General features: G+C 53.0%; 2 protein-coding genes across 2 annotated transcripts; one reads left to right on the plus strand and one right to left on the minus strand.

The window, feature by feature from the left end:
* Positions 1-371: 371 nt before the first annotated feature.
* On the minus strand, positions 372-9,424 carry PAGR1 (PAXIP1 associated glutamate rich protein 1). The gene is made up of 4 exons (XM_065655317.1): positions 9,370-9,424; positions 5,029-5,425; positions 3,517-3,599; positions 372-2,306 (listed from the first exon to the last, which is right to left on the minus strand). The coding sequence occupies exons 2-4, from the start codon at positions 5,421-5,423 to the stop codon at positions 2,167-2,169; spliced, it is 618 nt and encodes a 205-aa protein (XP_065511389.1). The 5' UTR covers positions 5,424-5,425; positions 9,370-9,424; the 3' UTR covers positions 372-2,166.
* A 186-nt stretch (positions 9,425-9,610) lies between these two features.
* Positions 9,611-26,021, plus strand: TAOK2 (TAO kinase 2). Its single transcript, XM_065655325.1, has 14 exons — positions 9,611-9,833; positions 10,804-10,976; positions 11,055-11,126; positions 11,206-11,307; positions 12,200-12,245; positions 12,330-12,426; positions 13,718-13,831; positions 14,462-14,553; positions 14,750-14,843; positions 15,511-15,592; positions 18,417-18,596; positions 19,715-19,894; positions 22,069-22,209; positions 25,894-26,021. Exons 2-14 carry the CDS (start codon positions 10,857-10,859, stop codon positions 25,945-25,947), a joined length of 1,374 nt encoding a protein of 457 aa, XP_065511397.1. The 5' UTR covers positions 9,611-9,833; positions 10,804-10,856; the 3' UTR covers positions 25,948-26,021.
* Positions 26,022-26,692: the final 671 nt, after the last annotated feature.

Here is a 26,692-nt window from a genome sequence, read left to right on the forward strand (position 1 = left end):
CGCCGCGCTGTCTCTCTCCCTGCCCCGGGTTCGCCCCGCCCCCTCGCTCCCCATTGGCTCGCCCGCCTCCTCACGCCCCATTGACCCCTTGGTTCGCCCCGCCCCCTCCCTTCCCATTGACACAAGCGGTTCGCCCCGCCCTCTCGCTCCCCATTGGCCGCGGCGGGGGCGGCGGGGGAACGCGATTGGCTGGCGCCGCCGCGAAGCCCCGCCCACCGCGCCATTCAGGGCTTTTCAAAGCAATTCTGGACCATTTCAGTTGCTCTTTTGAGGCAAAACCCCCGATTTTTGGGTCATTTCGGGTGGTTTTTGGGCCATTTGAGGCGGTTTTGAGGCGTCCAGTGTTATTTGGGGGGGGATTCAAAGCGGTATTGGCATTTTTAGGGTTTATTTTTTGCATATTTGCGCCATTTTGGGGCCATTTCCCGTAAAATCTCGCAAAATGTCACCAAAATCCCCCCAAAATTCCCCAAAACGCCACAAAATTTCCACGAGGTTTTAAAAAAGGCGCCCAAAATCCCGCAAAAATCTCCCGATTCCACAAAAATCCCACGAAAAAAGTCACAGAGCCCCAGGAAATTCCCCAGAATTCCCCCAAATCCCCCCAAATTTCGCCCAAATTTTAGAAAAATCTCACAAAAAATTCCCCAAAATCCGTTATTTTGGGGTTTGTCCGTCGGATCTTCAAATTTGCTCAAATTTCGCATCATTTCTCCCATTTTCTCCACACGTCGGGTCCATTTCTGAGGCGATTTTGGGTCGAAAACGCCGGTTTTTTGAGGCGAAAAAGACGTTTTTTGAGGCGAAAAAGCCAGTTTTGGGGTCATTTCAGCCGGTTTTGGGTCATTTTGGGTGGTTTTTGGGTTTGTCCATCACATCTTCATCAACATTTGCTGAATTTTTTGGTGCCAATCGCTCAAATCTTGGTTTTTTTGTCCCGTTTCTTTCCGCGCATTGGGCCCGTTCCTGAGGCGATTTTGGGTCGAAAACGCGGGTTTTGGGGTCGAAACCGCCGTTTTTTGAGGCGAAAAAGCCGGTTTTGGGGTCGTTTCAGCCGGTTTTGGGTCATTTTGGGTGGTTTTTGGGTTTGTCCATCACATCTTCATCAACATTTGCTGAATTTTTTGGTGCCAATCGCTCAAATTTTGTTCCACTTCTCCCGTTTCTTTCCGCGCGTCGGGCCCGTTCCTGAGGCGATTTTGGGTCGAAACGGCCGTTTTTTGAGGCAAAAAAGCCGGTTTTGGGGTCGTTTCAGCTGTTTTGGGTCATTTTGGGTGGTTTTCCTAAATTCTTCACGCCGATCTCTCGAATTTTGTTTCTTTTGTCCCGTTTCTTTCCGCGCGTCGGGCCCGTTCCTGAGGCGATTTTGGGTTGAAAACGCCGTTTTTTGAGGCGAAAAAGCCGGTTTTGGGGTCGTTTCAGCTGTTTTGGGTCATTTTGGGTGGTTTTCCTAAATTCTTCACGCCGATCTCGCAAATTTTGTTTCTTTTGTCCCGTCTCTTTCCGCGCGTCGGGCCCGTTCCTGAGGCGATTTTGGGTCGAAAACGCGGGTTTTGGGGTCGAAAACACCGTTTTTTGAGGTGAAAAAGCCGGTTTTGGGGTCGTTTCAGCTGTTTTGGGTCATTTTGGGTGGTTTTACTGAATTCTTCACGCCGATCTCTCGAATTTTGTTTCTTTTGTCCCGTTTCTTTCCGCGCGTCGGGCCCGTTCCTGAGGCGATTTTAGGTCGAAAACGCGGGTTTTGGGGTCGAAACCGCCGGTTTTTGAGGCGAAAAAGCCGGTTTTGGGGTCGTTTCAGCTGTTTTGGGTTATTTTGGGTGTTTTTACTAAATTCGTCACGCCGATCTCTCGAATTTTGTTTCTTTTGTCCCGTTTCTTTCCGCGCGTCGGGCCCGTTCCTGAGGCGATTTTGGGTCGAAAACGCCATTTTTTGAGGCGAAAAAGCCGGTTTTGGGGTCGTTTCAGCTGTTTTGGGTCATTTTGGGTGGTTTTGCTAAATTCGTCACGCCGATCTCTCGAATTTTGTTTCTTTTGTCCCGTTTCTTTCCGCGCGTCGGGCCCGTTCCTGAGGCGATTTTGGGTCGAAACGGCCGTTTTTTTGAGGCGAAAAAGCCGTTTTCGGGGTGGGAAAAGCCGTTTTTCGAGGCGAAAACGGGGTTTTTCGGGTCAGAGCTTGCGCGGGCGCGGGCCGGGGGGGAAGAGGTCGCGGCCCGTGCGCAGGATCTGCTGCTCCAGCGCCTGGTGCCGCTTCATGTCCCAAAGCACCTTGTCCAGCGCCGCCCGGCGGAAAACGCGCCCGGAGGGGCCTGGAATCGCAAAAAACACACCTTTTCACCCAAAACCGCGGCGGCCCCCCGCGGGAAAAACGGGGGGGATTGTGGCGCCTTCTCGCCAAAAAAAAAAAAAAAGGCGAATCGGCGGAGGTTTTCTCGTCAGAGACCGTCGGGTTTTAGCGGTTTTTTGTGTCAGAAACGGGGAATTTGGAAAGTGAACCGAAAGTGGCGAATTTTTGCAGGCGGTTCACGGAAAACAGCGGGTTTTGAGGAGCGTCGCGCGCAAAACGTTGGGTTCTCGAAGGTGTTTTGCGCGCAGCAGTACGTCTTTAAGGGCTTATCGTCAAAATCGGGGAATTAAGAAGGATTTCGAACCAAGATAATGGCGCTTGGGAAGGTTTTAAATGAAAATTCGCTTTTGAAGTGTTTCCAGTGAAAACTATTTTTTAGAATAATTTATTTCATTTAGATTTTTATGTTATTATTATTATATTATATTATATATATATAATAATATATATATAAAATATATTAAAATATATTAAATATATTAAATATATTAAATATATTAAATATATTAAAATATATTAAAATATTATATATATAACAATATATATATAAAATATTTATATTATATTATATTATTAGTATATATATTTTTATTATTGTATTTATAGTAGTAAAAATAAATTGAATACAATAACCATATCTATAATAAATACAGTAAAAATAACAAATCTAAAGAAAATACAATATAACATATATATAAAATATACTGAAAAATTTCAGGTTTTAAAGCTTTTCAAGCAAAACTATTGAGTTTTTATTTAAAAACAGTTTCCTATAACCAAATCAACGTCTAAAAGTTCTTTATAAAAAAAAAAACAAACTATTTTTTTTTTTTTTTACCAAAAGCAACAAATTTTTTTAAGTTTCTTTGCGGGTAAAATCGAATTTTCAAACGATTTTTACCCAAAAAACCTGAATTTTTAAACGCTTCTTACTGAAAAAACTAAATTTTCAAAGCATTTTGCGCAAGGAACGGAACTTCCAATGATTTCCTACCGCAAATATTCAATTTCTAATGTTTCTTTACGAAAAACCCTAAAGTTTAAAGATTTTTACCGGAGAAATGGAAGTTTTGAAGATTTTTATCAAAAGCTCTGAAATTCTACAGGTGTTTTCGGCAAAAACGCTTCATTTTTTGTTAAGAAAAGCTGAATTTCTAAAGGTTTGGACTCACCGGGTGTTCGCCGTCGGTCGATGAGGGAACTTTTTGGGGTAACGGGCTCGTCGTCAAAATCAAATTCGGTCACAACGGGCGGCCTGCGGAAAATCACCAGAAATTCTCCTAAATTTAAGGGTTTCCCCCCCAAAATCCCACAAACTCCCCCCCCCAAAATCCCCCAAACGCTACGAAATGCCCAAATTCTCGCAAAACGGCACCGAAATCCCACAGGAATTGAAGGAAAGTCCCCACAAAAACCTCCCCAAAATCCCGCGGAAATCTCGCCAAAATTGGCAAAAATCCCACGAAATCTGACGGAGTCCCACGAGAATTCCACCCGACTCCCATAAAAATCCCCTCGAATCGCACCCAAATACCACAGATTTCACGAAAATCTCACAATATGCCATAAAAATGCCCCCGAAATTCTGCAAAATCCCACCGAATATCCACAAAGTTCCCCCAAAATTGTACTAAATCTCAGAAAAATCCCCCAAAATCTCACAAAGCCTCGAAATCCCTCGAGATCCCCCAAATCTCAGAGAATTCCCCCAAATCTCACAATATCCAGAAAAATTACCACAAAAACCCCGCAACATCTCCACAAAATTTTGCCCAAATTTTACAAAACCTCACCAAAAAAAAAAATCCTCCCCAAAATCTCAGAATCCCACAAAAATCTCCCCAAAATTCCACAAAACCCCACAAAGTCTCCACAAAATTTCCCAAGTTTTACAAAATCCCACAAATTTCCCCCTCAATTTTACAAAACCTCCCCCAAATCTCACAAGATCTCCACAAAATTTCCCCCTAAATTTTACAAACCCCACACGTTTCCCCCTAAATTTCACAAAGTCTCCCCCAAATTTCACAAGATCGCCACAAAATTTCCCCCTAAATTTACAGAATCTCCACAAAACTTCACAAGACCTCCCCAAAATTTCCCCCAAACCCCACAAATTTCCCCCTAAATTTTACGAAATCTCCCCCAAATTTCAATCTCCCCAAAACTTCCCCAAAATTTCCCCCGAACTCCCCAAATTTCCCCCAACCCCCCCAAATTCCCCCCTAAACTTCACCAATTCCCTCCTCAATTTTACCAAACCCCCCAAAACTCCCCCCCCCAAATTTCACAAAACCTCCCCCAAATTTCACAAGATCTCCACAAAATTTCCCCCTAAATTTTACAACCCCCCCCAAATTTCCCCCAAAATTTTACAAAATCTCCCCCAAATTTCAATCTCCCCAAAACTTCCCCAAAACTTCCCCAAGACCCCCCAAATTTCCCCTGAAACTTCACAAATTTCCCCCTCGATTTTACAAAACCCCCAAGTTTCCCCCGAAATTTCACACAATCTCCCAAATTTCCCCCGAAATTTCACACAATCTCCCAAATTTCCCCCGAAATTTCACAAAATCTCCCCCTCAATTTCACAAAATCTCCCCCAAATTCCACCACCCCTCCCCGAAATTTCCCCCAAACCCCCGCCGCCGCCCCCGAAATAAAAAACTTTTCCAGCTCTCTACTTCTCCTGCTGCGGCAGCTGCGCGTCGGGCTCGGGCGCCTCCTCGCGCTGCTCGTCCCGCGGCGTCTCCGGGGTGGGCGGGCGGCGCGGCCGGGGGGGGCGGGCGAGGGCGACGGTTCCGTGTTGGGCGATGAGCTCGTAGAGGCGGCGGATTTCGGGGGGCGGCGGCTGCCACCCCCCCGCGGGCTCCCCCTCCTCGTCGCTGCAGGGGACGCCCCAGTCGTCGCCCTCGGCCCAGTCGGCGGCGGCGTAGTCGGCAGCGGCGTAGTCGGCGGCGGCGTAGTCGGCAGCGGCGGCGTCGCCCGTCATGGCCGCCGGCGCGGCGGGAACCGGGGGGTCGGCGGGGGACAGGGAGGGGAGAGACGGGGGCGGCGGCGCCTCGGCCTCGGCCGCCATGCCTGGGGAAACGGAGGAAAACGGAATTCGTTTGCGTCGAGAATCGAATTATTTACCTCAAAAATTCAATTGTTTACCTCAAAAGATGAATGATTTACCTCAAAAATCCAATTGTTTACCTCAAAAGATGAATTATTTACCTCAAAAATTCAATTGTTTACCTCAAAAGAGGAATGATTTACCTCAAAAATCCAATTGTTTACCTCAAAAGATGAATTATTTACCTCAAAAATCCAATTGTTTACCTCAAAAGATGAATGATTTACCTCAAAAATCCAATTGTTTACCTCAAAAGATGAATTATTTACCTCAAAATTCAATTGTTTGCTTCAAAAGATGAATTATTTACCTCAAAAATTCAATTGTTTACCTCAAAAGATGAATTATTTACCTCAAAAATCCAATTGTTTACCTCAAAAGATGAATTATTTACCTCAAAAATTCAATTGTTTACCTCAAAAGATGAATTATTTACCTCAAAATTCAATTGTTTGCTTCAAAAGATGAATTATTTACCTCAAAAATCCAATTGTTTACCTCAAAAGATGAATTATTTACCTCAAAAATCCAATTGTTTACCTCAAAAGATGAATTATTTACCTCAAAAATCCAATTGTTTACCTCAAAAGATGAATTATTTACCTCAAAAATCCAATTGTTTACCTCAAAAGATGAATTATTTACCTCAAAAATCCAATTGTTTACCTCAAAAGATGAATTATTTACCTCAAAAATTCAATTGTTTACCTCAAAAGATGAATTATTTACCTCAAAGATCCAATTGTTTACCTCAAAAGATGAATTATTTACCTCAAAATTCAATTGTTTGCTTCAAAAGATGAATTATTTACCTCAAAAATTCAATTGTTTACCTCAAAAGATGAATTATTTACCTCAAAAATTCAATTGTTTACCCCAAAAGATGAATAATTCAGCTCAAAAAACGAATTATTTACCTCAAAAGTTGCGTTATTTATCTCAAAAATCGAACTGCTTACGTTAAGACATCAACTGTTTCCCTCAAAAATGGAATTATTTATCTCAAAAATTCAACTGTTTACATCAAAAATTAAATTATTTACCTCAAAAATTGAATTATTTACCTCAAAAACTGAGCTGTTCACCTCAAAAACTGGATTATTTACCTCAAAAATTAAATTATTTACCTCAAAAATTGAACTATTTGCCTCAAAAAATGAGTTGTTTGCCTCAAAAATGGGATTGTTTCCCTCAAAAAATGGATTATTTACCTCAAAAAATGAGTTATTTACCTCAGAAACTGAGTTGTTCGCCTCAAAAATTGCACCGTTTGCCTCGAAAAAATGGATTATTTCTCTCAAAAAATGGATTATTTAGCTCGAAAGTTGAATTATTTGCCTCAAAAACAAAGCTATTCACCTCAAAAATTGGATTGTTTGCCTCAAAAATGGATTATTTACCTCAAAAAATCAGCTATTTGCCTCAAAATTGAAATATTTACCTCAAAAATTGAATTATTTACCTCAAAACCTGAATTGTTTCCCCCCAAAATTGAATTATTTACCTCAAAAAATAAACCACCTCCAAAATTCAACTATTTACCTCAAAAACTGAACTATTTGTCTCAAAAATCGAATTATTTGCCTCAAAGCCTGAGCTGTTTGCCTCAAAAATTGGATTATTTACCTCAAAAAATGAGTTATTTACCTCAAAAAGTGAGTTGTTTGCCTCAAAAATGGAATTATTTACCTCAAAAAACGAACTGTTCGCCTCAAAAATTGAATTATTTACCTCAAAAATTGAATTATTTACCTCAAAAACTAAGCTGTTTGCCCCCAAAAATGGATTATTTACCTCAAAAAATGAATTATTTGCCTCAAAAATTGAATTATTTGCCTAAAACTGGGAACAGGGGGGATACCGGTGTCAAACTGGGAATGTGGGGGGTCAAACTGGTGTCAAACTGGGAATGGGGGGGATACTGGGAATGAGGGGCTTATACTGGGAATGGGGGGGGTTACTGGGGCCGTACTGGTCCATACTGGTCCATACTGGGAATGGGGGGGTTGCTGGGGCCGTACTGGGCCATACTGGTCCATACTGGGAATGGGGGGGGTTACTGGGGCCGTACTGGGCCATACTGGTCCATACTGGTCCATACTGGGGATGGAGGGGGGTTACTGGGGCCGTACTGGGGGTTAGTGGGGCCATACTGGTCCATACTGGTCCATACTGGGAACATACTGGGAATGGGGGGGGTTACTGGGTCATACTGGGGGTTACTGGGGCCATACTGGGCCATACTGGTCCATACTGGGAACATACTGGGAATGGGGGGGTTACTGGGGCCATACTGGGGGTTACTGGGGCCATACTGGTCCATACTGGTCCATACTGGGAATGGGGGGGTTACTGGGGCTGTACTGGGGGTTACTGGGGCCGTACTGGTCCATACTGGTCCATACTGGGGATGGAGGGGTTACTGGGGCCATACTGGGGGTTACTGGGGCCGTACTGGTCCATACTGGTCCATACTGGGAATGGGGGGGTTACTGGGGCCGTACTGGGGGTTACTGGGGCCGTACTGGTCCATACTGGTCCATACTGGTCCATACTGGGAATGGGGGGGGGTTACTGGGGCCATACTGGTCCATACTGGGAACATACTGGGAATGGGGGGGGTTACTGGGGCCGTACTGGGGGTTACTGGGGCCGTACTGGTCCATACTGGTCCATACTGGTCCATACTGGGAATGGGGGGGGGTTACTGGGCCATACTGGGGGTTACTGGGGCCATACTGGTCCATACTGGTCCATACTGGGAATGGGGGGGTTACTGGGGCTGTACTGGGGGTTACTGGGGCCATACTGGTCCATACTGGGAATGGGGGGGGGGGCAAACTGGTCCATACTGGGACCATACTGGGAATGGGGGGTGTTACTGGGGCTGTACTGGGGGTTACTGGGGCCATACTGGGCCATACTGGGCCATACTGGTCCATACTGGGAATGGGGGGGGTTACTGGGCCATACTGGGGGTTACTGGGGCCATACTGGTCCATACTGGTCCATACTGGGAATGGAGGGGTTACTGGGGCTGTACTGGGGGTTACTGGGGCCATACTGGTCCATACTGGGAATGGGGGGGGGGGCAAACTGGTCCATACTGGGACCATACTGGCAATGGGGGGGGTTACTGGGGCTGTACTGGGGGTTACTGGGGCCGTACTGGGCCATACTGGTCCATACTGGTCCATACTGGGGATGGGGGGGGGGGGTTACTGGGGCCGTACTGGGGGTTAGTGGGGCCGTACTGGTCCATACTGGTCCATACTGGTCCATACTGGGAATGGGGGGTGTTACTGGGGCCACACTGGGGGTTACTGGGGCCGTACTGGTCCATACTGGTCCATACTGGGAACATACTGGGAATGGGGGGGTTACTGGGGCCATACTGGGGGTTACTGGGGCCATACTGGTCCATACTGGTCCATACTGGGAATGGGGGGGGGTTACTGGGCCATACTGGGGGTTACTGGGGCCATACTGGTCCATACTGGTCCATACTGGGAATGGGGGGGGTTACTGGGGCTGTACTGGGGGTTACTGGGGCCATACTGGTCCATACTGGGAATGGGGGGGGGGCAAACTGGTCCATACTGGGACCATACTGGGAATGGGGGGGGTTACTGGGGCTGTACTGGGGGTTACTGGGGCCATACTGGGCCATACTGGTCCATACTGGGAATGGGGGGGGTTACTGGGGCCGTACTGGTCCATACTGGTCCATACTGGGGATGGGGGAACAAAACTGGTCCCTACTGGGGCCTTACTGGGCCGTACTGGGGCCCTACGGGGGCCGTACTGGTCCATACTGGGGGTCACCGGGGCCGTACTGGTCTGTACTGGTCTATACTGGCCTATACTGGTCTATACTGGTCCATACTGGGGGTCACTGGGCTCCTACCGGCTCCGGCGTCTCCTCGATGGCGGCGGCGGGAGGGGGGCGTGGCCACGCCAATCCCCGCCCACCCGCTCCCCCAATCACCCAATCAGCGCCCTCTCCCTTCCCCTCTCCGCTCTCTGATTGGCCTCACCCCCCTTTAACCCCGCCCACTTTCTGGCACGCCCTCTCCCCTTTCCCTTCACGCCCGCCGCACCGCGCATGCGCAACCCTTCCCCGCCCTCCCGCCGGCTTCCACTTCCGGTTTGCCGCCGGCGCCATCTTGGATTCGGGGCGGCGGGAAAAGCGGCGGGACCGGGGGGGTTTCCCCCCCCCCCCAGGGTGATTTTTGGGGTGAAATCGGCGGTTTTTGGGGCTCCCCGGAGCGGAGGGGCGAGCGGAGCCCCCCCCCGGAGCTGCAGCAACCGGGGGGGGGGAAACGGGGCCGGGTCGGGACCCCCCGGAACCGGAGACGGAGGAGACGAGCGGTGAGGGGAACGGCGGCCTGGGCGCTTATGGGGCAGGATTTGGACTTTTGGCTCACTTATGGGGCAGAATAGGCAGCTCTGGGGCACTTATGGGGCAGGATTTCGACTTTTGGGTCCCTTATGGGGCAGAATAGGGATGTCTGGGGCACTTATGAGGCAGAATATGGGTCTCTGGGGCACTTATGGGGCAGGATTTGGACTTTTGGGTCACTTATGGGGCAGAATATGGATGTCTGCGGCACTTATGGGGCAGAAAAGGGATCTCTGTGGCACTTATGGGGCAGGATTTCTACTTTTGGGTCACTTATGGGGCAGGATTTGGAGTCTTGTGTCACTTATGGGGCAGCATATGCATCTCTGGGGCACTTATGGGGCAGAATATGGATCTACGGGTCACTTATGGGGCAGGATTTGGAGTCTTGTGTCACTTATGGGGCAGAATATGCATCTCTGGGGCACTTATGGGGCAGAATAGGGATGTCTGGGGCACTTATGGGGCAGAATATGGGTCTCTGGGGCACTTATGGGGCAGGATTTGGATTTCTGAGTCACTTATGGGGCAGAATAGGGATCTCTGGGTCACTTATGGGGCAGAATATGGGTCTCTGTGGCACTTATGGGGCAGAATACAGATCTCTGGGTCACTTATGGGGCAGAATACAGATCTCTGGGTCACTTATGGGGCAGAGTTGGGACCCTTGTGTCACTTATGGGGCAGAGTTGGGGCCTCTGAGTCACTTATGGGGCAGAATGTGGATCTCTGGGTCACTTATGGGGCAGAATATAGAGGCTTGTGTCATTTATGGGGCAGGATTTGGATCTCTGAGTCACTTATGGGGCAGGATTTGGATCTTTGAGTCACTTATGGGGCAGGATTTAGACCCCTGAGTCACTTATGGGGCAGGATTTGGACCACCGAGTCACTTATGGGGCAGACTCTGACCCTCCTCGTCCCTCTCTCCGCTTCCAGGCCGGCTCCCCCCCGACTTGTGGGGCCGCCCCACGGAATCCGTGGGTCCCGCCATGCCGTCGCTCAGCCCCACGGATCCGGCCGCCTCCCGCTTGTTCCGCCCCGAAGATCCCGAGACCCTTTTCGGCGACTTACGGGAAATCGGCCACGGCAGCTTCGGCGCCGTCTACTCCGTGAGTTCCACCCCATAGCCGCCCCATAAGTGCCCCATAAGTGCCCCATAACCGCCCCACACATTCCCCCCCGCCCAGGCCCGCGACCTCCGCACTAACGAGCTCGTAGCAATTAAGAAAATGTCGTACGGCGGGAAACGATCGGATGAGGTAACGAGGCGGGGTGGGGGGCGGAGGGAGGACCCAGGCGTCCGGGCCCCACGGATCTGTGGGTCTCTGTGCCCCATAGAAATGGCGCGACATCGTGCGCGAGGTGTCGCTGCTGCAGCGGCTGCGGCACCCGAACACCGTGGGCTTCCGGGGCTGCTACCTCGGGGGACATACGGCCTGGGTGAGCGACCCACAAGTGTGGGGCTGGACCCAGAAGTGTGGGGCTGGACCCATAAGTGTGGGGTGGGGGGGGGTTGGGGCCCAAAACTGGGGGTTTGGGAGCTCAGAAAGGGGGTTGTGGGGTCAGAAATGGGTCTCAAGGGGTGTTTCGGGACCCAGAAGTGTGGGGCGGGACCCAGAAGTGTGGGGCTGGACCCATAAGGGGGGGGGGGGGGGCCCAAAACTGGGGGTTGTGGGGTCAGAAATGGGCCTCACGGGGTGTTTCGGGACCCATAAGTGTGGGGCAGGACCCAGAAGTGTGGGGCTGGACCCATAAGTGTGGGGTGGGGGGGGGGGTGGGGCCCAAAACTGGGGGTTTGGGGGCTCAGAAAGGGGGGTTGTGGGGTCAGAAATGGGTCTCACGGGGTGTTTCGGGACCCAGAAGTGTGGGGCGGGAGCCAGAAGTGTGGGGCTGGACCCATAAGTGTGGGGTGGGGGGGGGAGTGGGGCCCAAAACTGGGGGTTTGGGGGCTCAGAAAGGGGGGTTGTGGGGTCAGAAATGGGTCTCAAGGGGTGTTTTGGGACCCATAAGTGTGGGGTGGGACCCATAAGTGTGTGGCAGGGGGGGATTTAGGGCCTAGAAATGAGGGTTGGGGGGACATTGGGCCCCACAGCTGTGGGGCAGGGGGATGTTGGGACCCATACGTGTGGGGCTGGACCCATACGTGTGGGGCGGGACCCATCAGTGTGGGACGGGGGGGGGGATTTGGGGCCTAGAAATGAGGGTTTGGGGGACATTGGGCCCCACAGCTGTGGGGCAGGGGGGATGTTGGGCCCCATAGATGTGGGGCAGGGCATGTGGGGCAGAGGGGCCGCCCCGCCCCACATCTATGGGGCAGGGCCGGTCTCCTCAGCTGGCCATGGAGCGCTGCCTGGGTTCGGCCGCCGACCTGCTGGAGGGTGAGTGCCGTGGGGCGGCGCTATGGGGCGGCCCCATAGATCTCCCCGCCCCTCACCCCCCCACCTCACGCTCTGCCCCCCAAGTGCACAAGAAGCCGCTGCGGGAGGTGGAGATCGCGGCCGTCAGCCAGGGAGCGCTGCGGGGCCTGGCCTATCTGCACCAGCTCGGGGTCATCCACAGGTGCGCCCCATAGATCTGCCCCATAGATCGGACCCATAGATCCGGCCCCGTAGATCGGGAGCCAGAGCGGGACCCACAGCCCCTGTTGTGCTGGTTTCTTTGGGTGTTTTCTTGCTTGTGCTGCTTGGGGTTGGTTGTTCTGCCCCATAGCGTGCCCCATAAGCTGCCCCATAACCTGCCCCATAGATCAGGACCCATAGATCCGGACCCAGAGCAGGACCCACAGCCCCTGTTGTGCTGGTTTCTTTGGGTGTTTTCTTGCTTGTGCTGCTTGGGGTTGGTTGTTCTGCCCCATAAGCTGCCCCATAGCCTGCCCCATAGATCAGGACCCATAGATCCGGACCCAGAGCGGGACCCACAGCCCCTGTTGTGCTGGTTTCTTTGGGTGTTTTCTTGCTTGTGCTGCTTGTGGTTGGTTGTTCTGCCCCATAACCTGCCCCATAGCCTGCCCCATAGGCTGCCCCATAACCTGCCCCATAGATCAGGACCCATAGATCCGGACCCAGAGCGGGACCCACAGCCCCTGTTGTGTTGGTTTCTTTGGGTGTTTTCTTGCTTGTGCTGCTTGTGGTTGGTTGTTCTGCCCCATAGCCTGCCCCATAGCCTGCCCCATAACCTGCCCCATAGATCAGGACCCATAGGTCCGGACCCAGAGCGGGACCCACAGCCCCTGTTGTGCTGGTTTCTTTGGGTGTTTTCTTGCTTGTGCTGCTTGTGGTTGGTTGTTCTGCCCCATAGCCTGCCCCATAGCCTGCCCCATAGATCCAGACCCATAGGTCCGGACCCACAGCGGGACCCACAGCGTCCGTTCTGCTGGTTTCTCTGGTGCTTTTCTTGCTTGTGCTTGGCAGTCCCGCCCCATAACCTGCCCCACAGAGCCCACCCCATAGATCCTGCCCCATAGAGTCCACCCTATAGAGCTCAACGCATAGCGTCCACCCCATAGATCCCGCCCCATAGATCCCGCCCCATAGACCCTGACCCAGGGAGCACACCCCATAGATCCCACCCCACAGAGCCCACGGCATAGAGCTGCCCCATAGATCCTGCCCCATAGATCCCGCCCCATAGCGCCCGCCCCATAGAGCCGTACCCCATGAGCCCCCCCACCCCCACTGATCTCTGCCCCACTGATCTCTGCCCCACACACACGTCAAGGCCGGGAACATCCTCCTGACCCACTGATTCCCCCCCTAGCCCCACTGATCTCAGCCCCACCGACATGCCCCGTTCCCCCAGCCCCACAGCGGCTGCCCCACTGATCCCTGCCCCACTGATCTCTGCCCCACAGAGACGTCAAGGCCGGGAACATCCTGCTGAGCCCTATGGGGCAGGTAAAACTCGGCGACTTCGGCTCGGCCGCCACGGCCGCCCCAGCCGGTTCCTTCGTGGGGACGCCCTATTGGTGAGCGACCCCCAAGTGTGGGGCTGAGCCCCATAGTGCAGCCGGGTGTGATGTTTGCGACCCCCAAGCGTGGGGCTGAGCCCCATAGCGCAGCCGGGTGTGATGTTTGTGACCCCCAAGCGTGGGGCTGAGCCCCATAGCGCGGCCGGGTGTGATGTTTCCGCCCCCCAAGTGTGGGGCTGAGCCCCATAGCGTGGCCGGGTGTGATGTTTCCACCCCCCAAGTGTGGGGCCGAGCCTGATGTTTCCGCCCCCCAAGTGTGGGGCCGAGCCTGATGTTTCCGCCCCCCAAGTGTGGGGCCGAGCCTGATGTTTCCGCCCCCCAAGTGTGGGGCCGAGCCTGATGTTTCCGCCCCCCAAGTGTGGGGCTGAGCCTGATGTTTCTGCCCCCCAAGTGTGGGGCCGAGCCTGATGTTTCCACCCCCCAAGTGTGGGGCCGAGCCTGATATTTCCACCCCCCAAGTGTGGGGCCGAGCCTGATGTTTCCACCCCCGAAGTGCAGATCCAGGCCTGATATTTCCGCCCCCTAAGTGTGCGCCTGGATTTTATGTTTCCACCCCCAAGTGTGGGGCCGGGTTTTATGTTTCCACCCCCCAAGTGTGGGGCCGGGCCTGATGTTTGTGCCCCCCAGGATGGCTCCCGAGGTGATCGTGGCCGTGGACGAGGGGCCGTACGACGGGAGGGCCGACGTCTGGTCCATGGGCATCACCTGCATCGAGCTGGGTGAGCGCTATGGGGCTGCCCCACACGTCCGCCCCACAAGCGGCGCGGCGGCCGAGCCGGCGTTGGGTCGTTTGTATTGAGACCGGGGGGGCACTTAGGGGGCAGCTCCGGGACACTCGGGGGTCGGTTACAGCACAGTTAGAGGGGGGTTATGGGGCTTCTGTGGGGCTGCCCCACATGTGGCCGTGCCCCACAGCGGAGCGGAAGCCGCCGCTGTTCCACCTGAACGCCATGAGCGCCCTTTACCACATCGCCCAGAGCGACCCCCCCCGTCTGCAGGGACCCAACTGGTGAGCCCGGACGCCTGGGTCCCCCCCCGGACGCCTGGGTTCCTTCCTGAACACCTGGGTCCCCTCCCTGAACTCCTGGGTCCCTTATTTGGGTCCCCCCCCCGGACGCCTGGGTCCCGTCCTGAACTCCTGGGTCCCTTTTTGGGTGTCCCCCGCCGGATGCCTGGGTCCCCCCCCGGACACCTGGGTCCGTCCTGAACTCCTGGGTCCCCTCCCGGATACCTGGGTCCCTTCCCAAATGCCTGGGTCTGCTCCCTGAACTCCTGGGTCCCTTTTTGGGTCTCCCCCCCGGATGCCTGGGTCCCCCCCCGGACGCCTGGGTCTCTCCCAAACTCCTGGGTCCTTTATTTCGGTTTCCCCCCGGATGCCTGGGTCCCCCCCCGGATGCCTGGGTCCCCCCCCGGACACCTGGGTCCCCTCCCTGAACTCCCGGGTCCCTTATTTCGGTCCCCTGCCCAGACGCCTGGGTCCCCCCCCTGCACTCCTGGGTCCCCCCCCTGCACTCCTGGGTCCCCCCCGGACGCCTGGGTCCCTCCCGGACGCCTCGGTCCCTCCCGAACTCCTGGGTTCCCTCCACATTCTTGGGTCTCCCCCCGGACGCCTGGGTCTCCCCGCACTCCTGGGTCCCCCCCGGACGCCTGGGTCCCTCCCTCACGGGGGGTCCCAGGTCCCCCAGTTTCCGGGGGTTCGTGGGTTCGTGTCTGCAGAAGCTGCCGCTGGATCGACCCACGGCCGAGGAGCTGCTGCAGGTACCGGGCCAGCCCGCCCCGCCCCGTTGGCCCCGTTGGCCCGTTACCCGTTATCTCCTTGTGTCATTGTCCCGTTACCCGTTATCTGCTTGTGTCATTGTCCCGTTACCCGTTATCTGCTTGTGTCACGGTCCCGTTACCCGTTATCTCCTTGTGTCATTGTCCCATTACCCGTTATCTGCTTGTGTCATTGTCCCGTTACCCGTTATCTGCTTGTGTCACGGTCCCGTTACCCGTTATCTGCTTGTGTCACGGTCCCGTTACCCGTTATCTGCTTGTGTCACGGTCCCGTTACCCGTTATCTGCTTGTGTCATTGTCCCGTTACCCGTTATCCGCTTGTGTCATTGTCCCGTTACCCGTTATCTGCTTGTGTCATTGTCCCGTTACCCGTTATCTGCTTGTGTCACGGTCCCGTTACCCGTTATCTGCTTGTGTCACGGTCCCGTTACCCGTTATCTGCTTGTGTCACTGTCCCGTTACCCGTTATCTGCTTGTGTCACGGTCCCGTTACCCGTTATCTGCTTGTGTCACGGTCCCGTTACCCGTTATCTCCTTGTGTCATTGTCCCGTTACCCGTTATCCGCTTGTGTCATTGTCCCGTTACCCGTTATCTGCTTGTGTCATTGTCCCGTTACCCGTTATCTCCTTGTGTCATTGTCCCGTTACCCGTTATCTGCTTGTGTCACGGTCCCGTTACCCGTTATCTGCTTGTGTCACTGTCCCGTTACCCGTTATCTGCTTGTGTCACGGTCCCGTTACCCGTTATCTCCTTGTGTCATTGTCCCGTTACCCGTTATCTCCTTGTGTCACGGTCCCGTTACCCGTTATCTCCTTGTGTCATGGTCCCGTTACCCGTTATCTGCTTGTGTCATTGTCCCGTTACCCGTTATCTGCTTGTGTCACGGTCCCGTTACCCGTTATCTGCTTGTGTCACTGTCCCGTTACCCGTTATCTCCTTGTGTCACGGTCCCGTTACCCGTTATCTCCTTGTGTCATGGTCCCGTTACCCGTTATCTGCTTGTGTCATTGTCCCGTTACCCGTTATCTGCTTGTGTCATGGTCCCGTTACCCGTTATCTGCTTGTGTCACTGTCCCGTTACCCGTTATCTGCTTGTGTCATTGTCCCGTTACCCGTTATCTGCTTGTGTCATTGTCCCGTTACCCGTTATCTCCTTGTGTCACTGTCCCGTTACCCGTTATCTGCTTGTGTCATTGTCCCGTTACCCGTTATCTGCTTGTGTCATTGTCCCGTTACCCGTTATCTCCTTGTGTCACTGTCCCGTTACCCGTTATCTCCTTGTGTCATTGTCCCGTTACCCGTTATCTGCTTGTGTCACGGTCCCGTTACCCGTTATCTGCTTGTGTCACTGTCCCGTTACCCGTTATCTGCTTGTGTCATTGTCCCGTTACCCGTTATCTGCTTGTGTCATTGTCCCGTTACCCGTTATCTGCTTGTGTCACTGTCCCGTTACCCGTTATCTCCTTGTGTCACTGTCCCGTTACCCGTTATCTCCTTGTGTCACGGTCCCGTTACCCGTTATCTCCTTGTGTCATTGTCCCATCATCCGCATTATTCCCTTATCCCTTTGTCGCATTATCCCCGTCATCCCCGTCATCCCCGTTATCTCTGTTATCTCCGTTATCCCCATTATCCCGTTATCCCCATTATCCCGTTATCCCCGTTATCCCGTTATCTCCGTTATCCCCATTATCCCCATTATCCCGTTATCTCCATTATCCCGTTATCCTCATTATCCCATTATCCCATTATCTCCATTATCTCCATTATCCCCATTATATCAATTATCTCTATTATCTCCATTATCCCGTTATCTCCATTATCTCCATTATCCCATTATCCTCTTATCTTCATTATCTCCATTATCTCCATTATCCCCATTATTTCCATTATCCCATTATCCCCATTATCTTCATTATCCCCGTTATCCCCGTTATGTCCATTATCCCATTATCCCCATTATGTCCATTATCCCGTTATCTTCATTATCCCCGTTATCCCCGTTATGTCCATTATCCCATTGTCTCCGTTAACTTCATTATCCCCATTATCTCCTTTATCCCCATTATCCCCATTATCCCCATTATCTCCATTATCTCCATTATCTCTATTATCCCATTATCTCCATTATCTCCATTATGCCATTATCTCATTATCCCCGTTATCCCCGCTATCCCATTATCTCCATTATCCCATTATCCCCATTATCCCATTATCTGCATTATCCCCATTGTCCCATTATCCCCATTATCCCATTATCTCCATTGTGCCTTTATCTTCATTATCCCATTATCTTCATTATGTCCATTATGTCTATTATCTCATTATCTCTATTATCCCATTATCCCATTATCCCCATTATCTTTATTATCCTGTTGTCTCTTTTATCCCATTATTCCCTTGTGCCATTATCCTCATTATCTCCATTGTCCCTGTTATCCCATTATTGTCATTGGCCCATTGTCCCCATTATCCTCATTATCCCATTATCCCATTGTCCCCATGTCCCCATTATCCCCATTACCCCATTGTCCCCATTGTCCCATTGTTTCCATTGTCCCATTGTCCCCATTACCCCATTGTCCCCATTGTCCCCATTGTCCCCATTGTCCCCGTTATCCCATTGTCTCCGTTGTCCCCGTTATCCCATTGTTCCTATTACCCCATTGTTCCCATTACCCTATTGTCCCCATTGTCCCCATTATTCTCATTATCCCATTATCCCATTGTCCCCATTGTCCCATTGTCCCCATTACCCCATTGTCCCTGTTACCCCATTGTCCCCTTGGCCCCGCCCCCCCCAGCACCACTTCCTGCGGAGGCCCCGCCCCCCCCGCGTGCTCCTCGACCTGATTGGCCGAGCCCAGGCGGCCGCCCGCGCCCTGGACCAGCTGCACCTGCGGCCAATGAGGAAGCTGCTGCTCCCGGAAGGCCCCGCCCACTCCGGCCCCGCCCACCCCGGCCCCGCCCACCCCGGCCCGCAGGTGGGTGCCGACAATTTGGGGACATTTAGGGGGGTTTGGGGACGTTTAGGGGGGTTCTGAGGACATTTAGGGGGGTTTGGGGACATTCTGGGGATGTTTTGAGACATTTAGTGGGGTTTGGGGACATTTGGGGGACGTTTTGAGACATTTCGGGGGGATTTGGGGACATATCAGGTGGATTTGGGGACATTTAGGGGGTTTGGGGACATTTTGGGGGGATTTGGGGACATTTCGAGGGGATTTGGGAGGGATTTGGGGACATTCAGGCACATTTTGGGGACATATCGGGGGGATTTGGGGACATATCGGGTGGATTTGGGGACATTTCGGGGGGTTTGGGGACATTTTGGGGACGTTTTGAGACATTTCGGGGGAGGTTTGGGACATTTAGGGGGGTTCTGAGGACATTTAGGGGGGTTTGGGGACATTTTGGGGATGTTTTGAGACATACTAGGTGGATTTGGGGACATTTTGGGGGGGTTTGGGGACATTTTGGGGGGGGTTGGGGACATTTAGGGGGGTTTGGGGACATTTCGGCGGGATTTGGGGACATTTCGAGGGGATTTGGGGATATTTAGGGACATTTTGGGCACATTTCTGGGGGATTTGGGGACATTTCGGGGGGATTTGGGGACGTTTTGGGGGGATTTGGGGACATTTTGGGGACATCGTCCCTATTGTCTCATCGTCCGCATTGTCCCATTGTCCCCATCGTCCCCATTGTCCCATTGTCCCCATCATCGCCATTGTCCCATTATCCCCATTGTCTCCATCATCCCCATTGTCCCATTGTCCCCATCGCCCCCATTGTCCCCATCGCCCCCATTGTCCCCATCGCCCCCATTGTCCCATTGTCCCCATTGTCCCATCGTCCCCATCATCCCCATCATCCCCATCATCCCCATCATCCCCATCGTCCCCATCGTCCCCATCGTCCCCATCGTCCCCATTGTCCCCATTGTCCCCATTGTCCCCATCGTCCCCATTGTCCCCATCGTCCCCATTGTCCCCATCATCCCCATTGTCCCATTGTCCCCATTGTCCCCATCGTCCCCATTGTCCCATTATCCCCATTGTCTCCATCATCCCCATTGTCCCATCGTCCCCATCGTCCCCAGGGGGCGGAGCCTCCGGGCGCCACCGAGCGCAGCCATTGGCCGCCCAGCGCGTCCGTCAGCGCCTCCAGCAGCAGCAGCGGCGCCAGCGCGGCCAACGACGATGACGATGGTGACGACGACGATGACGACGATGACGGTGACAACGAGGAACGTCCCCCATTGGCCGCCCAGCAGCCGCCCGTGAGCACAGAAGGGGACGGGGGTGGGGGGGACGGTCCCAAAGACCCAAAAAGGTCCCAAAACGGGGTTCGGGAAGCGGGAGAAGGGCCCAGGATGAGGCTCCACCAGCCCGAGGTGGATCCGGCACCACGAGAACGTCCCAAAATGGGGTTCAACCACCACGGGAAGGTCCTAAAATGGGGTTTATCCACCGTGAGAAGCTCCTAAAATGAGTCTCAATCAACATTAGAAGGTTCTACGGTGGTTTCAACCACCATGAGAAGGTTCTAAAATGGGGTTAAACCAACACTAGAAGGTTCCAAGGTGGTTCCAGCCCCATGAGAAGGTCCCAAAATGGGATTAAACCACCATGAGAAGGTTCTGAGGTGGTTTTTCCACCATGAAAAGGTCCTAAAATGGGGTTGAATCGACACTAGAAGGTTCTAAGGTGGTTCCACCGCCATGAAAAGGTCCTAAAATGGGATTAAACCACCATGAGAAGGTCCTAAAATGAGTCTCAACCAACACTAGAAGGTTCCAAGGTGGTTCCAGCCCCATGAGAAGGTCCCAAAATGGGATTAAACCCCCTTGAGAAGGTTCCAAGGTGGTTTTTCCACCTCGAGAAGGTCCTAAAATGGGGTTTATCCACCATGAGAAGTTCCTAAAATGGGATTAAACCACCATGGGAAGGTTCTGAGGTGGTTTTTCCACCATGAAAAGGTCCTAAAATGGGGTTAAACCAACACTAGAAGGTTCCAAGATGGTTCCAGCCCCATGAGAAGGTCCTAAAATGGGATTAAACCACCATGAGAAGGTCCTAAAATGAGTCTCAACCAACACTAGAAGGTTCCAAGGTGCTTCCACCACCATGAGAAGGTCCCAAAATGGGATTAAACCACCATGAGAAGGTTCTGAGGTGGTTTTTCCACCATGAAAAGGTCCTAAAATGGGGTTAAACCAACACTAGAAGGTTCTAAGGTGGTTCCACCACCATGAGAAGGTCCCAAAATGGGATTAAACCACCATGAGAAGGTCCTAAAATGAGTCTCAACCAACACTAGAAGGTTCCAAGGTGGTTCCAGCCCCATGAGAAGGTCCCAAAATGGGATTAAACCACCATGAGAAGGTTCCGAGGTGGTTTTTCCACCACGAGAAGGTCCTAAAATGGGGTTTATCCACCATGAGAAGTTCCTAAAATGGGATTAAACCACCATGAGAAGGTTCTGAGGTGGTTTTTCCACCATGAAAAGGTCCTGAAACGGGATTAAACCACCATGAGAAGATCCTAAAATGAGTCTCAACCAACACTAGAAGGTTCCAAGGTGGTTCCACCACCATGAGAAGGTCCCAAAATGGGATTAAACCACCATGAGAAGGTTCCGAGGTGTTTTTTCCACCATGAAAAGGTCCTAAAATGGGGTTAAACCAACACTAGAAGGTTCTAAGGTGGTTCCACCACCATGAGAAGGTCCCAAAATGGGATTAAACCCTCTTGAGAAGGTTCCAAGGTGGTTTTTCCACCTCGAGAAGGTCCTAAAATGGGGTTTATCCACCATGAGAAGTTCCTAAAATGGGATTAAACCACCATGAGAAGGTTCTGAGGTGGTTTTTCCACCATGAAAAGGTCCTAAAATGGGGTTAAACCAACACTAGAAGGTTCCAAGATGGTTCCAGCCCCATGAGAAGGTCCTAAAATGGGATTAAACCACCATGAGAAGGTCCCAAAATGGGATTATGGGCTTAAACCCCCATGGGAAGGTCCCCAAACGGGGCTCAATCCCCCAGGAAGGCGCCAACGTGGGTTAGTGCTTCTCTATTGGCGGGGGGGAGCGTTTGACGCCCCCAAAAAGCCCCGAAATTCCCCCAAAACTGACCCCGAAACCTCCCGGGGTTGCCGGAAATTTCCCGGAACTCCCCAAAAATACCCAAAAAGACCCAAAACACCCCCAAAATAGCCCCAAAACCACCCCGAACAAGCCCGAAAACGGCCCCGAAATAACCCAACCGCCCCCCCAAAATTAAGCCAAACCAGCCCAAAATGAGCCCAAAAATTAGAGGGGGATATTTTGGGGGGTTTACGTCCCTATCTCAAGATTTTGGGGCTCAAAAGTGGAATTTTGGGGCGTTTCGTGTCATTATTTCAGCATTTTGGGGTCTCCGAGCCCCAAAAACCTCCGTTTTTCCCCCAATTTCAGGCGCGCCGGGACCAAGAATTTCCCCCCGTCGTTCATAACGAGGAAACGGGACAATTAGAGATTCAATTAACGAGCCCGCGGGGCCAATACGACCAGTATGACCAGTTCGACCAGTATGACCAGTACAACCAGTTCAACCCTGTAGGTGACACAGGGACCCGGGGGGGACGTTCCCGCCCCAAACCCCCAAATTCCGGCGATTTAGCCCCAAATTCCAGCAATTTAGCCCCAAATTCCCCCCGTTTTCCCCCCGATCCCTCCAGTTCCTCGCCCAGTTCCTCCCAGTTTCCTCCCAGTTCCTCCCAGTTTCCTCCCAGTTCCCACGTCCCCCCAAATTCCCCCGTTTCCCTCAATTTTCACCCCGATTTCCCCCCCAGTTCCCCCATTGATTCCCCCAGTTCTCCCAGTTCTGACCCCAATTTTCCCCCCAGTTTCCCCCCCATTAATTCCCCCAGTTCCCCCAGTTCCGACCCCAGTTCCACCCCCAATTTCCCCTCCAGTTCCCCCATTAATTCCCCCATTTCTCCCCCAAATTCCTCTCCCAGTTCCCCCATTAACCCCCCCAGTTCCCCCAGTTTCTCCCCCGTTAATTCCCCCAGTTGCCCCATTAATCCCCCCGTTAATTGCTCCATTAATCCCCCCGGTTCCCCCCCAAATTTCCCCCCCAGTTCCCCCATTAATCCTCCCAGTTCCCCCCCCAGTTCCCCCAGTTTCCCCCCCATTAATCCCCCCAGTTCCCCCATTAACCCCCCCAGTCCCCCCAGTTTCCCCCCCATTGATCCCCCCAGTTCCCCCATTAATCCCCCCAGTTTCCCCATTGATCCCCCCAGTTTCCCCCCCATTAATCCCCCCAGTTCCCCCATTAACCCCCCCAGTCCCCCCAGTTTCCCCCCCATTGATCCCCCCAGTTCCCCCATTAATCCCCCCAGTTTCCCCATTGATCCCCCCAGTTTCCCCCCCATTGATCCCCCCAGTTTCCCCCCCATTAATCCCCCCAGTTCCCCCATTAACCCCCCCAGTCCCCCCAGTTTCCTCCCCATTGATCCCCCCATTGATCCCCCCAGTTTCCCCATTAACCCTCCCATTGATCCCCCCAGTTCCCCCATTGATCCCCCCAGTTTCCCCCCCATTGATCCCCCCCTTGACCCCCCCGCGTTCCCCCCCATGCCCCGCCCCCTCCCCAAGCCCCGCCCCCCCGCCCTCCCCGCCCCTCTCCCATTGGCCGCCGCCCTGGCCGCCCTCTGGCTCCGCCCCTCCCTGCCCCTCCTCTTCCTCTTCCTGTTCCTCTTGCTCCTCCCCCGCGGGGGGCGTGGCCGGGCGGGGGGCGGGGCCGTGGGCGTGGCCTTGGCCTTGACCCTCCCGGCCCCGTTTTGGCGCTTCGGGGCCGTGACCTTGGCCTTGACCGGGGGGGTTTTGGGGCTCCTGGGGTTCCCCCCTCCCCGCGCTCGCGCTTACGCCCCCGTTTTCCTCTTGGCCGCCCAATTTTTCCTCTTCCCGTGGCTCTTTTTGGCGCTTTATTTAGCCGGCTTGGGGGGCCGGGGGGTTTTGGGGGGCGCCGGGGGGCGGAACCGACTCCACCGCTGGTTATTCCGGGGGGTCCTCGCTTTACCCCCCCCGGTTTTCCGCCTCTTGTCCCGTTTGGGTTTCGTCAGCGAACGGCGATTTTTTCAATTTTTCCCCCGGGCTAAAAAAACGGGATTTCGGTCCCGTTTGCCCATCCCCCGCCGGGGACCCCCCCCGCCCCCCCGCCCCTCCCCCAACGCCTCTGGAGCCGCGTCCGGCGCTTCCTGGGGGGGAGGGGGGGGCGGGGGGGGGGGCGGGGGGGGGAACCCCCCAGCCGGATCCCCCGCCCCTCCCCCCGCCCCCCCCGAACCCCCCCGAGCGGGGGAGGGGGGGGGGGGAGGGGGGCGAAGGGGGGCGGGGGAGGGGGGAGGGGAACGGCCCCGCCCCCCCGCAAACCCTGGAGGTGACGCCGGCCCCTCCCCCCCACCCCCCCGCCGTGTTCTGGGGGAAAAATTGGGGAAATAGGGATTTGGGGGGGAAAAATTGAAAAAAGGGATTTCAGGGGAAAAATTTGAAAAAAGGGATTTGGGGGAAAAATTTGAAAAAAGGGATTTGGGGGGAAATTTGGGAAAAAAGGGTTTGGGGGGAAATTTGGGAAAAAAGGGTTTGGGGGGAAAAGTTGGAAAGAAAAAGGATTTGGGGGAAAATTGGAAAGAAAAGGGATTTGGGGGAAAAAAATTTAAAAAAGGGATTTGGGGGGAAAAATTTTAAGGGATTTGGGGGAAATTTGGGGAAAAAGGGTTTGGGGGGAAAAATTGGGAAAAAAGGGATTTGGGGGGAAAAAATAGAAAAAAGGAATCGGGGCAAAAAATTGGAAAAAAAAGGATTTGGGATGAAAAATTTAGAAAAAAAAGGATTCGGGGGAAGAATTAAAAAAGGATTTGGGGGGGAAAATTGGGAAAAAAAGGGATTTGGGGGAAAAATTGGGGAAAAAAAGGATTTGGGGAAAAAATTGAAAACAAAAAGGATTTTGGGGGAAAAATTGGGGAAAAAAAGGGATTTGGGGCAAAAACATGCCATTTCAGGGAAAGAAAAAAAATTGGCGCTGAAACGGGGAATTTGGGGGGGGGAAGTTTAATTTTGGGGTGAAAAGCACAGATTTGGGGGAAAAAAAAATTGGGGTAGAAATCAGTGATTTGGGGCACAAAAATGGGCCCCAAAACTGGGAATTTTGGGGTGGAAAAGTGTAATTTGGGGGTGAAAAGCCCTAAATTTGGGGTCAGAAATCCCTGATTTGGGGAGGGAAAAAAAGCCCAAATTTGGGGGCAGAAACCCCCAATTTGAGGCAAAAAAATATATATATATTTGGGCCCTAAAACACCGAATTTTGGGGCCAGAAAACTCCAATTTGGGGGCAAAAATCCCTAATTTGGGGAGAAAACAAAAAGCCCGAATTTGGGGGCAGAAATCCTCAATTTGGGGCAAAAAAAAAGAAAAAATTGTGGGCGCTGAAACCCCGAATTTTGGGGTCAGAAAACTCTAATTTTGGGGTGAAAACCCCTAATTTGGGGAGCTACAAACTCCCGATTTGGGGCCAGAAATGCCTAATTTGAGGGCCAGAAAAGTCCAATTTTGGGACCCAAACCCCCCCAGTTTTGGGACCCGAAACCCCCGATTATTTTGGGGTCAGAAATCCCTGATTTGGGGGGGAAAAAAACCCCAAATTTGGGGCTAAAAGTCCCTAATTTGGGGGGCAGAAAACTCTAATTTTGGGACCTGAAACCCCCAGTTTTGGGGCCGGAAATTCCCAATTTTGGGGCCAGAATCCCCCAATTTGGGGGGCACAAAACTCTAATTTCGGGGGCGGAAATCCCCGAATTTGCGGGCGGAAATCTGCGATTTAGGTTCGGAAATGCTCGATTTTGGGGCCAGAAATCCCCAATTTTGGGGGCCGGAAAGCCCAAATTTGGGACCCGAAAGTCACGATTTGGAGCCGGAAACTCCAGATTTGGGGTCAGGGAACCCCCAAAATTTGGGGACCCCCCCAAATTTTGGGCCCCCCCTCAATTGTAGGTCGCCGGGGGGTGGGGGCCGGGCAGCGTTTTTGGGGCAATTTCTCCCTTTTCCATCATTTCGCGTTATTTTTTTCCTCGCTCATTTTTCCCGATTTTCGTTGGTTTTGAGTTCGGAGTTTAATTTTATTTTATTTTATGTTAAATAGAATTATTTAAACATCCCCCAAATTCATCCTTTTCGGGTTGTTTTTTTCGGGGCACCCATGGGTGGGGGGCACCCAATGGGGACCCAACGATCGCCCAACAGGGACCCGACGCGGAGCCGAGAGCAATGAGCCAATGGGGAGCCAGAAATGGCTGAGGGACCCAACGATGAGCCAATGGGGACCGAGAGGTGGGTGAAGGGACCAATGGGGACCCAGCCATGAGCCGGTGGCCAATAGGGAGCCGGCGGGGTCTTGGTGGGGACGCGGGGGACCAATGGGGAGCAAGAGGTGGGCGAGGGAACCAATGGGGACCCAACGATGACCCAATGGGAGCCAACGGCCAATGGGGACCCAACGATGACCCAACGGCCAATGGGGACCCAACAATGACCCAACGGCCAATGGGGACCCAACGATGACCCAATGGCCAATGGGGACCCAACATTGACCCAACGGCCAATGGGGACCCAACGATGACCCAATGGCCAATGGGGACCCAACAATGACCCAACGGCCAATGGGGACCCAACGATGACCCAATGGGAGCCAATGGGGACCCAACGTTGACCCAATGGGACTCAATGGGACCCAACGATGACCCAATGGCCAATGGGGACCCAACGATGACCCAACAGCCAATGGGACCCCACGATGACCCAACGGCCAATGGGGACCCAACGTTGACCCAATGGGACTCAATGGGACCCAACGATGACCCAATGGGCAATGGGGACCCAACGATGACCCAACGGCCAATGGGGACCCAATGATGACCCAATGGGGACCCAACGATGACCCAATGGGAGCCAATGGGGACCCAACGATGACCCAACGTTGACCCAATGGGACTCAATGGGACCCAACGATGACCCAACGGCCAATGGGGACCCAACAATGACC

This window comes from Caloenas nicobarica, chromosome 38 (genome assembly GCF_036013445.1).
Source record: "Caloenas nicobarica isolate bCalNic1 chromosome 38, bCalNic1.hap1, whole genome shotgun sequence".
Lineage (NCBI taxonomy): Eukaryota > Metazoa > Chordata > Aves > Columbiformes > Columbidae > Caloenas > Caloenas nicobarica.

Coding starts and splice junctions, on each gene's coding strand:
- TAOK2 (XM_065655325.1), top strand. CDS start 10,857: ATGCCGTCGCTCAGCCCCACGGATCCGGCCGCCTCCCGCTTGTTCCGC. Junction 12,246..12,329: donor GGCCGCCGACCTGCTGGAGG/GTGAGTGCCGTG, acceptor CTGCCCCCCAAG/TGCACAAGAAGCCGCTGCGG. Junction 15,593..18,416: donor CGGCCGAGGAGCTGCTGCAG/GTACCGGGCCAG, acceptor CGCCCCCCCCAG/CACCACTTCCTGCGGAGGCC.
- PAGR1 (XM_065655317.1), bottom strand. CDS start 5,423: ATGGCGGCCGAGGCCGAGGCGCCGCCGCCCCCGTCTCTCCCCTCCCTG. Junction 3,600..5,028: donor CAGCTGCCGCAGCAGGAGAA/GTAGAGAGCTGG, acceptor GATTTTCCGCAG/GCCGCCCGTTGTGACCGAAT. Junction 2,307..3,516: donor CGACCGACGGCGAACACCCG/GTGAGTCCAAAC, acceptor TTGCGATTCCAG/GCCCCTCCGGGCGCGTTTTC.